This window comes from Rousettus aegyptiacus, unplaced genomic scaffold, assembly GCF_014176215.1.
Source record: "Rousettus aegyptiacus isolate mRouAeg1 unplaced genomic scaffold, mRouAeg1.p scaffold_m13_p_7, whole genome shotgun sequence".
Classification (NCBI taxonomy): domain Eukaryota; kingdom Metazoa; phylum Chordata; class Mammalia; order Chiroptera; family Pteropodidae; genus Rousettus; species Rousettus aegyptiacus.
Window position 1 is genome coordinate 12,402,679 of NW_023416310.1, and position 12,248 is coordinate 12,414,926.

At 57.0% G+C, this 12,248-nt stretch overlaps 1 protein-coding gene across 3 annotated transcripts in view; it reads left to right on the forward strand.

Moving 5' to 3' along the window:
* The window catches only part of KLHL29 (kelch like family member 29), a 267,976-nt gene extending 257,584 nt beyond the window's left edge, over positions 1-10,392 (forward strand). For all 3 annotated transcript variants that reach the window (XM_016121718.2, XM_016121719.2, XM_016121717.2), the window contains 8 exons: positions 54-256; positions 1,383-1,642; positions 2,910-3,108; positions 3,232-3,414; positions 3,604-3,784; positions 6,940-7,133; positions 7,479-7,623; positions 9,672-10,392. In XM_016121718.2, the coding sequence (XP_015977204.1) occupies positions 54-256; positions 1,383-1,642; positions 2,910-3,108; positions 3,232-3,414; positions 3,604-3,784; positions 6,940-7,133; positions 7,479-7,623; positions 9,672-9,855 (1,549 nt within the window). In that variant the 3' untranslated portion in view covers positions 9,856-10,392. The remainder of the gene's footprint in view (positions 1-53; positions 257-1,382; positions 1,643-2,909; positions 3,109-3,231; positions 3,415-3,603; positions 3,785-6,939; positions 7,134-7,478; positions 7,624-9,671) is intronic.
* The last annotated feature ends 1,856 nt before the right edge of the window (positions 10,393-12,248 follow it).

The window sequence follows — 12,248 nt, forward strand, 5'->3', positions numbered from 1 at the left end:
CGGCACTGTGGCCGGGCGGTGGCAGGTAAGGACACCCTGGTCTCTGTGCCTAGGTCAGTGCAAGACGGCAGCCAGAGCGGCCGGGAGAAGCTGGAGCTCGTCCTGTCGAACCTGCAGGCGGACGTCCTCGAGCTGCTGCTGGAGTTCGTCTACACCGGCTCCCTGGTCATCGACTCGGCCAACGCCAAGACGCTGCTGGAGGCGGCCAGCAAGTTCCAGTTCCACACCTTCTGCAAGGTCTGCGTGTCCTTTCTGGGTGAGTCCAGGGAGCACGTCTGTCGCCTGGGGGGACAGGGCAGATGTGCGAAAAATTCAGAGACAGCGAGGATTTAGAGGGGTGTGTCCATGCCCACATCGGGTGGAGCTGGAGTTCACCAAGCAGTTCTAAGACAATAATTCAGGTAACTGTGCAAAGACTTTTGCTCACTGGCCTGGACAGAGGGCTCCTGGGCATCGCTTTCCTGTGGGCGGGGTGGGTGGGGGATGCCGCACTGTGACCCAGACCCAAGGACAAAGGGATGCCTCGGGAGTTGTGTGAATGACATCCAAACCCGCTGTCCCGCGTGGGCGTCTCCCGTCAGGTCCTTTCGACGGGCCCCCAGCAGAGAGAACACACGCACTTCCTTTACCGTTTGGAGCTGCCCGCCTGGGTGAGAGTAAGGGGAGTGGGGGGTGCAGACGAGAGTCACCAGGACCTGTGGCCTGGGCGTGGGGTGCTGAGAGAGAGAGAACTGGGAGCTGAGCCTGAGGACGGGAGCAGGTCAGGAGGCGACAGCCAGGGGCCTGAGGTGCAACCCCAGGGGAGCCGAGCAGTCTAGAAGGTTCAGGAACCACGCTTTCAGAGTGAGGCTCATGAAAGTATGAGCGTCCTGGGACCCAGACACTTCTGAGCTAGAATAACCATCAGTCGGATCTCAGGAGAGCTGACCAGACTGACCCCAGGTCTCGAGATCAGTGGTGTGAAGCTGAGGCCCATGGGAGATGGCAGGCGGGCGTGTGGGGGTGTTCCTGCTCCTGTGACTGTAATGTCGGGCTCAGTGACCCCAGACATGCCTGCCACGCTTATGCAGACACCATAAACCTCTACGGTGTGACCCCTGCTCCCCACCCCAGGGCCCACAGGCAGTGAGGAAGCTCCGAGTCTGGCTCTGACACTCCTTACCTCACAGTCTCAACTTTTCTGAGGGGACCTGTGGGAGGAGAGAAAGATCCTGGGACAGTCAGCATGAGACGAGGCAGAGGAAAAGCTGGGAAATGGGGACAAGAACTGGGTTTGTGGAGACTGGATGCTGGAGGCAGGCGTCACGAGGACTCGGGCTCAGAAGGGCCCCACGGCAACCGTGATGGGAATGGGTGCCAAGGCCACGTGCTCTCGCCCCCAGAGAAGCAGCTGACAGCCAGCAACTGCCTGGGGGTGCTGGCCATGGCCGAGGCCATGCAGTGCGGGGAGCTCTACCACATGGCCAAGGCCTTCGCGCTGCAGATCTTCCCGGAGGTGGCGGCCCAGGAGGAGATCCTCAGCATCTCCAAGGACGACTTCATCGCCTACGTCTCCAACGACAGCCTCAACACCAAGGCGGAGGAGCTAGTGTACGAGACTGTTATCAAGTGGATCAAGAAGGACCCCACTTCCCGTGCACAGGTAAGGCACCCCGCCTTCCGGCCCTCCCCTCCTCTGGTGTCTGGAGCCAGGATGGAGGAAGGTAGAGGAGGCGGGCCTGCCTGGTCCGGCCAGCAGAGGGGGCGCGTGGGAGCCCCGGGCAGAGGGCCAGAGGACAGGTGAACCTGCTCGGGCGGGCAGCAGAGAGGTGAAGGGAGGGATGAGAGATGAGAAATCAGTCACCAGAGGATCCTTCAGGGCTGGCGCTCCACCTGCAGGACACCCAAGCTGACCAAGAGGCCGCAGAGCCTAGAGGACAGTGCCAGGGCCCTGTAGGGAGAAGTGCCCGGGCCCTGTAGGGAGAAGTGCCCGAGCCAGGGCACCCCGGGCTCGCGTGAGCCCCGCCCCACGGGAGGAGCCCCGCGCATGCTCTGTTTATGGAGAAGGAGGCGACACCCGGACCAAACGGAAACCACCGCACACACGATGGCAGGGAGGCGAGTCCCTCAGAGGGCACGGCTGGAGGATTCGGAGCCAGAGGCAAGGGCAGAGGGAAAGGTCAAGGTCCTCACGAGGGGACCTTGCATCACAGGAAACCAAACGCACCCCGGGGGGCTCTCCAGGCCAGAAAGCCCTGGCCGGAGGCGCCGCTCGGAATGGAACTGCCTTGGTTCCGACGCGTGAGGAGCCCCTGGGAGTGGGTGCAGCTGCCCCCGGGCTCGTCCCCCTGGCTACAGGCCGCGTCGCGTCTGCCTCCTCGCTCCCTTAAGTGGGTCGACTTCTCCTCCCCACTCAGGGCCCCTGCTTCTCAGTGGCTCTCCTGCCTTCCGTCTTCCTCCTTCCAAATTCATTTCCACCCACAGCTTCGACCCAGAGCGATAGGGTCCAAGCGCCAGCCTCAGGCAATGGGACAGCGCTAAAGGCATTTATGGGTGTTGGGGAGGCACAGGTTCCGAGAGCTGTGACTTGCAAGCTTGCGGATCACCTCCTTTCCAAAGCTGAGCACCATCAGCTTTCCCGGGCGCCCCCACCTGTCCCTGAGTCCCTGCCACACGCACAGCTGTTCGGGCCAACCCCGGATCAGCGGCCTGCAGCCTGCGTTCCGTCTCCCCGCCTCTAGCTGATGGGACCCGCCTTGACCTCTGTCGAGGCTGGGGCGGGCAGCGTGTCTGCACTCCCGAGCCACACGCAGACTCGAACTCCCCACGCCGAGCAGTCTCACACTGCTCCTTTCTTTCTTCTGAACGCAAGCCGCAGGGCGGCCCCGTCCGTGTGGTCTGAGAGGTTCTGTGTCTCCTTGACCCCGCAGTACGCGGCGGAGCTCTTGGCGGTGGTCCGCCTCCCTTTCATCCACCCCAGCTACCTGCTCAACGTGGTGGACAACGAGGAGCTGATCAAGTCGTCGGAAGCATGTCGGGACCTGGTCAACGAGGCCAAACGCTACCACATGCTGCCCCACGCCCGCCAGGAGATGCAGACACCCCGGACCCGGCCCCGCCTCTCAGCAGGTACTGAGGATGTGCCTTGAACCCCCGGATGCAGGTGCCGTGGGGTCAGCCTGACTCTGGATGGTCAGGTACAGATGCCGTGTCGGGAGGTGTCCCCAAGCATGCCCATCTGCCTCCCCACAGGTGTGGCCGAGGTCATCGTTTTGGTTGGGGGCCGTCAGATGGTGGGGATGACCCAGCGCTCGCTGGTGGCTGTCACCTGCTGGAACCCACAGAACAACAAGTGGTACCCCTTGGCCTCACTGCCTTTCTATGACCGCGAGTTCTTCAGTGTAGTGAGTGCCGGGGACAACATCTACCTCTCAGGTGAGGCCCCTCAGGGCTAGGGTGGGGGCCGGGCATGGGCTTCCAAGGGGGCCTTTCCGCAAACATCGGGGCAAAGGAAGGCCAAGGCCTGGGAGTGTCTACTCTGCAGGGGAAGCCTCCTCCTGACCGTGGGGCTGGGCTTGCCCAGCCTCTCCTCACTCCCTGCCTTCTGGACTTCTCTGCCTGCAGGTGGGATGGAATCCGGGGTGACGCTGGCCGACGTCTGGTGCTACATGTCCCTGCTCGATAACTGGAACCTCGTCTCCAGGATGACAGTCCCCCGCTGTCGGCACAACAGCCTCGTCTATGATGGGAAGATTTACACCCTCGGGGGACTCGGCGTGTCAGGCAACGTGGACCACGTGGAGAGGTAGTGGCCACAACAGGGCATGCGACGTTGGCCGAAAGCTAAAAGCACACTGTCCCTCCTTCCCGACACCCCCCTGACGGAGACTACTAGAGCCTGGACTTTTGTAAGGCGACAGTCCCAGGCTCTTCAAACATGGCAAAGCGAGAGGACTGGGGATGACAGCTGCCCGGTCCCTGATGAGGCACTGCTGTTCCGACAGCCCATTCGAGGGTCAAACAGGCTGGAGGCATGAGACCCGATGGTGGAAGGGCCCAGGGTGGGCTTGGCTGGCCTGACCTGGCGGGCAGGGAACCCACCGGGCCTGGACGTGCCAGCCGAGGGACACGATGGGATTTAGGGCGAAGCTGGAACCAATGGCCCAAACGTGTCCTGTGCCGCCGACTACGCCTCCATGTCCCCACCAAGTGGGAGGTTACATGCCATGGGCTCCCTTCCTCCCTCCACCCCACACATCCCAGGAAATGTGTTGGTAACACAGGGAGAGATCTCTGCACACAGTTCTGGACAAGCACCTAGAATTCCCCAGGAAAAAAAAAAAAAAAAAACCATACTCCAATGGGCCTCAGAACCATGTAAGCCTGCCCTCTGCTGGAAGTCCCAGGCTAGCTTCCTCGCTGAGGTCATTTAGAATGGGCGGCACACACAGGGATCAGGTGTGGACCGGGGTGGGGTGGTGACAGGCTTCCATCCAGCTCTGCTTTTGAAGAGACAAGTGCCCCAGAGAGTGACGAGTTAGGCTGAGCTGGCCCCAAGGTCCAGCCCAGGAGGACACTGTGAAGACCACTGAGGCTCTTGGGCATGTCCTCCACATCCTAGCCCACTCCCCCGGCCCACGTCATCGGCTGCCACAGAACGCATATCTTCTCATGTGACAGTTTTATGCCTGTGGAGCCACACAAACCCCTCGATTTGTATTTTTCCCTCAGTGGCTAATTGGACATTTGACAAATGTTACAGCGAAGATGGTTTCAGAATGAGACAGTCTTGGTATGTTCACTGTGGGCTTTTAACTCCCCCAAGTGGAGCCCAGAGATGGCTCAGTAACAACATTTAATTGTCATATTGATTTGGAGATAATGGGGAATCCCTGTGTGATTACGAGGATATTAATACTGCTGTTGGACCTAGGTCAGCCCCGATGCTCACAGCCTTCAGTGGGACCCACTGCACGGCCATCACGCCCCAAGCCTTCCAGAAGCACCAGCTTCCAGTCATTTGTCATCCAATAATAAACACATGAAAAAGGAGACATTCTCTATGTAGGAGTAAACTGAGCTAGATCTGTCATCCTGTCTCGCTTTTTGTCAGCTATTTTTAATCTCCTAGGATGTTGATTACTCATTTTGCAAACTTACGCTTGTTGATAAATACAATTTGTTCAAGGATCGAATACACCTGGGGGTGGGGACAAGCTCCACTCCTCTTGGGCCTGGGAACTGTCCTCCAAGGCTTGGGAGCAGCCTAGACCAGCTTTCCCTGGGGGGTCAGGCCTTCCTTCTGCTATGAAACATCAGCTGGGCACAGAGTGAGTAAGACCACCCTGGGACCCAGTAGATAGAGGAGCAGACCAGGACAACGGGGTGCCCTAAGGGGCCCTGAGCCCTTCATCATCCCACTGGGGTCTGTCGGCTCTCCCGGTAGGGACAGGACACAGACTGGCAGACCCCTGGGTGGTGTGCATGCAAGCAGGCCGCCCAAGGAGCAAGCCGAGCCCCTTTGGGCAAGTCAAGTTCGATGCCACATGGTGGCAATGATGAGAATTCAGGGTGACAGGAAGGTCAGGGTAATGGGGACAGACACCAGGGAGCTTTGTTCCCCGGGAAGCACTAATGGTACAAATTGTTCTCATATCGATAATGAATGAGATATAAGGTGCATTATAATTATATTACATTACTGTATTACAGGAATAGAGCGAGATTATATAATTATAGATTAAAACAACAGTGCAATAGACAAACCTGTATTATATCATTATTTAAATAACTGGGTCTAATATTTTATAGCAATATATCGCAGTAGCTGTGGTTACTGGATAAATGATAGCGGAGTGCCTCACTCCGCGGGGTCATTTGCATGTCATTAGCATATCCTTCTCAAGCAGGAAGCTGACAGATTGAGCTGACGGAGGGCTTGTGGCTTGGCAATCAGCCACCTGGAATACCAAGCTTTCGGGAAATTCGCGTTTGGCGGAATGTGCCATTAGACCGAAGCCTGAAGACTAACAGCCACATAATCTTCCACTGTCGCCCAGCTCCTTCTGTAGGAGCTCTTGGGATCTCTGCCATATTAGCTTAAAAAACAGGTATCTGAACTTCTGACCCTTCCCAAAAAGACACTTACTCTATCACCTATTAGCCACATATCATTCATCTGGGTTTTAATCGAATCAACCCCTGCTATCCTTTAAGGTACTTCAGCCTCTTTTCAGATCCTGAGCCTTCACAAGCTCAGAGCTACATGTCTCACATTGGTCCCCTCAGCCAGCCTCCCCCCACCCCCTAATCCCTGGAGCCAGGAGCACCAGCAAAGAGAGACCATCTTCCTCAGTCCCTGAGCTGTGACTGCATTATGGCTCATGTGCCAAGGGGGCGCATGGGAAAAAGTGGGCCCAGTGCGCTTCTCAGGAAAAGCATGCTGGGAAAAACCCATGTGGTGGTGCAGCCAGCCCACAGTGGAGGCCCCAGCTTGGGTCCAGAACACACGAAAGAGCAGTCAGCGATGTGGTGATGGGCCAGCTATGGGAGGTCCGGACCCTGCAGGGAACGCTTGACACAGATGCTGAGAACGGAGACCCAAGCTGCCCAGCAAGAAAGACCTGGAAGACCCCAGTTCCTTGGCCAGTCGGCTCAGTCCCGAGTCGGCCCTCTCTGTCAGCTGCATCCTGTTCTCCCGTTTTGCCCTGTCTGATCTGGTACTCATGTTCCATCACTCTAGGTTCAGGAGGAAGGCTGAGAGGGCTACTTGGGGCGAGATGCTAGGTGGCCCTGAGCGAGTCGTCCAAGGGCCCCCGGCTGTGCGATCCCGGGCTGTGCCAGTGGCCGCAGGGCAGGAAGCAGATGGCGATGCTCCCAATGTCTGCTGCCCCAGTCGTGGCTCTTGCCCCAAACCGAGCCCACCTTTGACCCTGGGCTCTTCTTCTGCTCTCTCAATAGGTATGACACCATCACCAACCAGTGGGAGGCCGTGGCCCCTCTGCCCAAGGCCGTGCACTCTGCGGCAGCCACCGTGTGTGGCGGCAAGATCTACGTGTTCGGTGGAGTGAACGAGGCCGGCCGAGCTGCGGGCGTCCTGCAGTCTTACGTTCCACAGACCAACACGTGGAGCTTCATCGAGTCCCCGATGATAGGTGAGACCCAGCTGTCTCCTCAGCCCGGGCCCAGAGCAGCGTCCCCAACTTGGTTCCTTCAGTCTCAACAGCCCAAGCCCAGAGGGCTGGCTAAGCCCAACAGTTCTGCAGACCCAAGTCCAGGGAGTGGGAGGGGGAGGCGAACCCTCAGCTCAGCTGCACCTGCAGATCCCGCTACCTGGACAGAGGCCATGCTGCTCCATGTACCAGGTGCCTCCTGGCCCCAGGCCTCGTCCTCAGCCAGTCAATGACATGGAGGTCTTTCCAGCTGCCTGCCTCTGGAGGAGGAGGGGAGAGAAGGCAAAGAAGCGATGCCCTGACCTGCCTGCCTCACTCTCCCCACAGACAATAAGTATGCTCCTGCCGTCACCCTCAACGGTTTGGTCTTCATCCTCGGTGGGGCTTATGCCAGAGCCACTACCATCTACGACCCTGAAAAAGGGAACATCAAGGCGGGCCCAAACATGAATCACTCTCGCCAGTTCTGCAGGTGAGGCGGCTGCAGCAGCTCAGCCAAGGTTGGGAGGAGGGGCGGGGCGGAAAACGAGAGGTTTGCACACACTGAGACCACCATTCGTTGACTAAAGCAATTCCCAGACCCAGAGCAGCGCCCACCCCACCGCCAGCCACAGGTACAGGTGTTAGTGCCAGAGCGGGATGTGGAGCACCAGGGGTGGCCCCTGGCCCAGAAGCCCAGCCCTGTGGCTCCAGCTGACCCCATCTCAAAGCCAGAAATGAAGGGCATCCCATGGGCCCCAGATCCATCAAAGCCACACGACATGAGGTAGCGCCAGGCCAGAGCTGTGTGACACCCTCCATGGGACAAGTGGCTTTTCAGGGATGCTCTGATAGCAAGCATGATCCTGGTGGCCCTTTGGAGCTAGATCCAGCAAGAGACACCAGGCACAGCTTCCCTGGAGTCCTGAAGCTGACTGGGCAGAAAGGAAGGCCCAGCAAGAAGAGGGGTAGAGATCACAGCGTAGCTTGGTTCCCAGTGGGCCTGGCCCTGTGGTCCAGAAAGATTAACTCCCCTGGGCAGTGAGACACAGACCCTGTGTTTCTACCCCACCTTTTACTGGACTAAGAGGAACAGGGAAAAGCCCATTTTCAGCATTTCCATAGCAGATCCCTCCTGAAGACGTGCCTATGCAGAGGTAATCACCAAATCCTCAGTATGTGAATAACATGAAGCACTTATTGAGTGCCCACTGTTTGTGCGGCATAGCTAGAAAAGCTATGACGTACTACTAACCTGGCATGCGACTGTGGGGAAGTTTTATCTATGAAACAAGCAGCTGGATGAGGCAATTTAAGTGCCTGTTAGCATGAAGATTCTGCAATTCTCCAGACTCACTCTCATGTCACAGACTCTAACTGGTGGCAATGTACAGATGGCTCTGACTGCACCAGCCACCAATATAGACCGTTGGGCTTCGAGCACTGCTTGTTGGGGTGGGGTGGGGGGGTGGATTCCCATGCCTCATCTGAGACTCAAAGTGGGTGCAAAAAGACTAAATGCCTGCAGGGAGATGTAAGCTGGTCTTGCAAGAGAAACAGGTTAAAGATATGGCATACGGGGGGGAATGTGAGGGGCCCAGATGGCATGGAGCGGTCGAGAGAAGGCTGGCATCTTCAGTGTCTGGTGAGATGTGTTCCGTGTCTGGTGAGAAGTCTGGGCTGATGTGTTCGGTTCAAGGCTCAGAATTTCAGAAATGCGTGGACACTTTGAAAGGGTGTCCATTCAGTTTCAGGGTACAGCCGAGAAGAAATGGCCACTCGCTGAAAAGGGGGAGGAATCAGGGCCGCACACGTGGATCTGTGTGACGGGGTGGCTGGAAGGCAGTAAGGGAGGAAGTGCGGACAGGGAGCAGGATCCGGAGCTCACAGGATGGAGGGCTGACGGAGACAGGGCCAAGCCAGTGAGCGCCGCACAGGGAGGGTGTCCGCGGCCACGCGGTAGCCCTGCGGAGGGCACACCGGGCCCTGGCAGCCGTGGTGGGCAGCAGCACCCCGGCATGCCGTCCAGAAACCACGGCAGGAAGCTCGGACTCTGAGCACCTCGGCAAGGGTAAAGATCCCAGTCACCTGGCTGGTGCTCCGTTAAGACTTAGCTCCTTATCACCCTATCTGCTGTCATTCTGGTGAGTCCCGTTCCCAGCTCGATTTGAGGGGTAGAAGGGCTCTGTGTGGGCGACGTGAAACGATGCTCCGTAGAGCCTCAGTGGCCTGAGCCAAGAGCCTGCGCAGAGGCTGTTCCTCTCCCAGCCATCTGCAGTCAGTCGGGCGGGTCCTGGGATACCCGGTAGAAATAAGTGTCACCCATAGCTCGAAGGGCAGTACGGCATGGCGTCCTGATTGGCTCCGGAGGAAAGGTGTTTTTCTTGTAGCGGCTGGGGTCAGAGGGCGAAGAAGAGCAGCGAGATCCCGTGCGACTTTTGCAAAAGGGGAGAGGCAGCCTGCAGCAAGGCTGGGCGTGGAGACGCTCCAGGCGCGAGGTCGCAGGTCAGTGGCTAACGCTCTTCCCGCTTCCCCCGGCAGCGCTGTGGTGCTCGATGGCAAGATTTACGCGACCGGGGGCATCGTCAGCAGCGAGGGGCCCGCGCTGGGCAACATGGAGGCCTACGAGCCCGCCGCCAACACGTGGACCCTCCTGCCCCACATGCCCTGCCCCGTGTTCAGACACGGCTGCGTGGTGATAAAGAAATACATCCAGAGCGGCTGACGCCCGCGCAACGCCCACCCGGGACTGTGGGCGCGGCTGGGGCGCAAGTGCTGCTCGCGATGACCAGTTTTCAGCAACACCGATAAGAGGGCGACAAACGCGACCAAGGAACTCACCGCGCTGAGCATTCGAATACTCTCCGCATCGAATGTAGGAAATCGTCCTCGCCTTTGGGGGGAAAACGGAGGCTTAGCGCGCCGAGCAGCAGGAGCCGTGGCCGTGACCGTGACCGTGACCGTGACCGCCACCGCGGGGCCTCGGGGCTCCTGCGGAAGAACTTGCTCTGACGGGGGCGCTCGCTCTGCCCGGTGCCATAGAGTTTCACATATTTTTCAGCTGGGAGAGAGAAGCGTTTTTGCCTTCCTGCAGAGCAAGCTTGACCCCTAAACAACCATAGATCAGTTACCTTATGACAATATTAGGCGTCAGGCTCTCTTGGGAATAAGATCAAAGTGTCCTTATCACTTTGATTCCTACTTTTGTTTTTAACCAATCTACACGTTCAGTGGCCGAGAGGAAACAAGGGACAAAGCTGTGCGGCGTCCCCACCGAGGCCGAGCAGAAGTCCGGCCACAGGCTGGAGCAGCAGTGCGGAGGGGGCCGCGTGGGCACCGCCGGGGAGAGCCGTCTGTCCTTCACGGATTTTTATACCACGTTTTTGCCGGAGAAGGACAAGATGATTGTGCTAGCTTTCTCTTATCCAATATGAATTATTTAGATTTCCAAGGCATTTTCTTGATACACAAAAAGCTATTTTTAAGTACCGAGAGGAGGAGGCCGCTAGAGGGAGAATGCGGGGATTCCCAAAGCTCTTTGCAGGTGGTGCCAGAGTGGGGCGTTTGCTCTAATTTTTTTCTATGTGCAGAATAGAAGATCTCTCCTGGGGCGGGAGGGGTAAAGGCCCCCGTTTTATTTTTAGAGAAAGTAACTCCCAGACAGCCCCGTAGAAGCGGTGCCTCACGCAGGCATCGCGGGGAAGATAAAAACAACGACAACAAACATTCTGGTCTGGAAGGAAACACCAGTCTAGCTCCCTCCATGAGGCACAGCTGAGGACCCAGGCCTGGTGGGAGTGGAAGGAGGGAGGGAGAACGAATGTCTACAAAGCACAGGAGACTATTTTTGATATTTATAGCTATATATTAAGGCACCTGCCACAAGAGCTCTCAGGATGCGGACAGCCTTCTCAGACGAGCCGCGACGGCCAAGGCTCGAGGGGCGCGAGCAGGATCCACTGCTCTTAGAGCCCGTTCACCTGAGAAAGGGAAGCCAGGAGGGAGGTGATACCGTGGCTCACACGAGAAAGGCCTTCCCGCTAGTCCTCAGACCCTCAAACCTCACGCGGTGACCAGTTTCCATCCCAGGGCAAGGAGGACGCGCCGCCCCCGCGCTGTTTAGCTGAAGTTGGTACCAAATACACATTCACCATTTTTATAGCTGGGACGTCGACTTGCTGTCATTTCACGATATTAAAAAAATAATAAAATAAATAAATAAATAACGTCTGTAAGGGGAAAAGGACACGCTCTCCATCTTCCGGGATTCGATGACACAAAATTCCAGTTCTGACGTTGGGCGTCGACTTCTGGCACTGCAAGTGCGGCTCCCCCTTGGACGAGATAACCGAGCTTCGTTATGCAGTTTTTAATATTATTTATTCTTTCGAAAAGTAATAAGCACAAAACTACATACATTGTATGTCATTTAAAGTATTTATGTCAAACAGGGTGCAAGTGTGAACCCAAGGACTGGAGCACAAGTTTCTAACTGCCTGGGGCAGGGCTCATGTCAGCGTCGGTGTGCGTCTGCCTCCAAAGGAGGCGTTAGCGGTCAGCAGGACTCGAGACAGATGACAGTGAAATTCCGTTTCTCTCCTCATCTATCACACTGGAGCAAAACTGGCGATTTCTGTGAATGATATGAAACAGGGTTCTCTGTAATGGTATTGTACATAGTATATGTTTATTGTTAAGTTCTTGTTATATTATAATAAATATATTTATAGATCTAGACTCGGAAGCCAATGCGATGTCTCTGGGTGCCACCTTCCTTCCTTCCCGGGGTGACGAGGGACCCCGGCGGAGGCCTGTTCCTCCTCGTACGCCCGCTGGCTGGGCTCTCTGGCGGACTCCAGTGCGGGTCTTGATGATGAGAGAGGAGAGGACCCCTTAGCTAGGGAACGTCTAGCGCTGAAGGAAGCCAAGAATTAAGGGCAATTAAAGGTCAAAGTTGACAGGGACTTGCAAACACTCCTGAATTGACTCCGAGGATCTTCCTTCAGCTGTAAACATTCTTCTTATTACACTCGTGCAACCGAAAGCGGCAGCGTTAGCCTCCCAGTGGCCTAACTCCTGTGCCTGGGATCCTTTTGAGGGGGGAGGGGACTGTGCCAA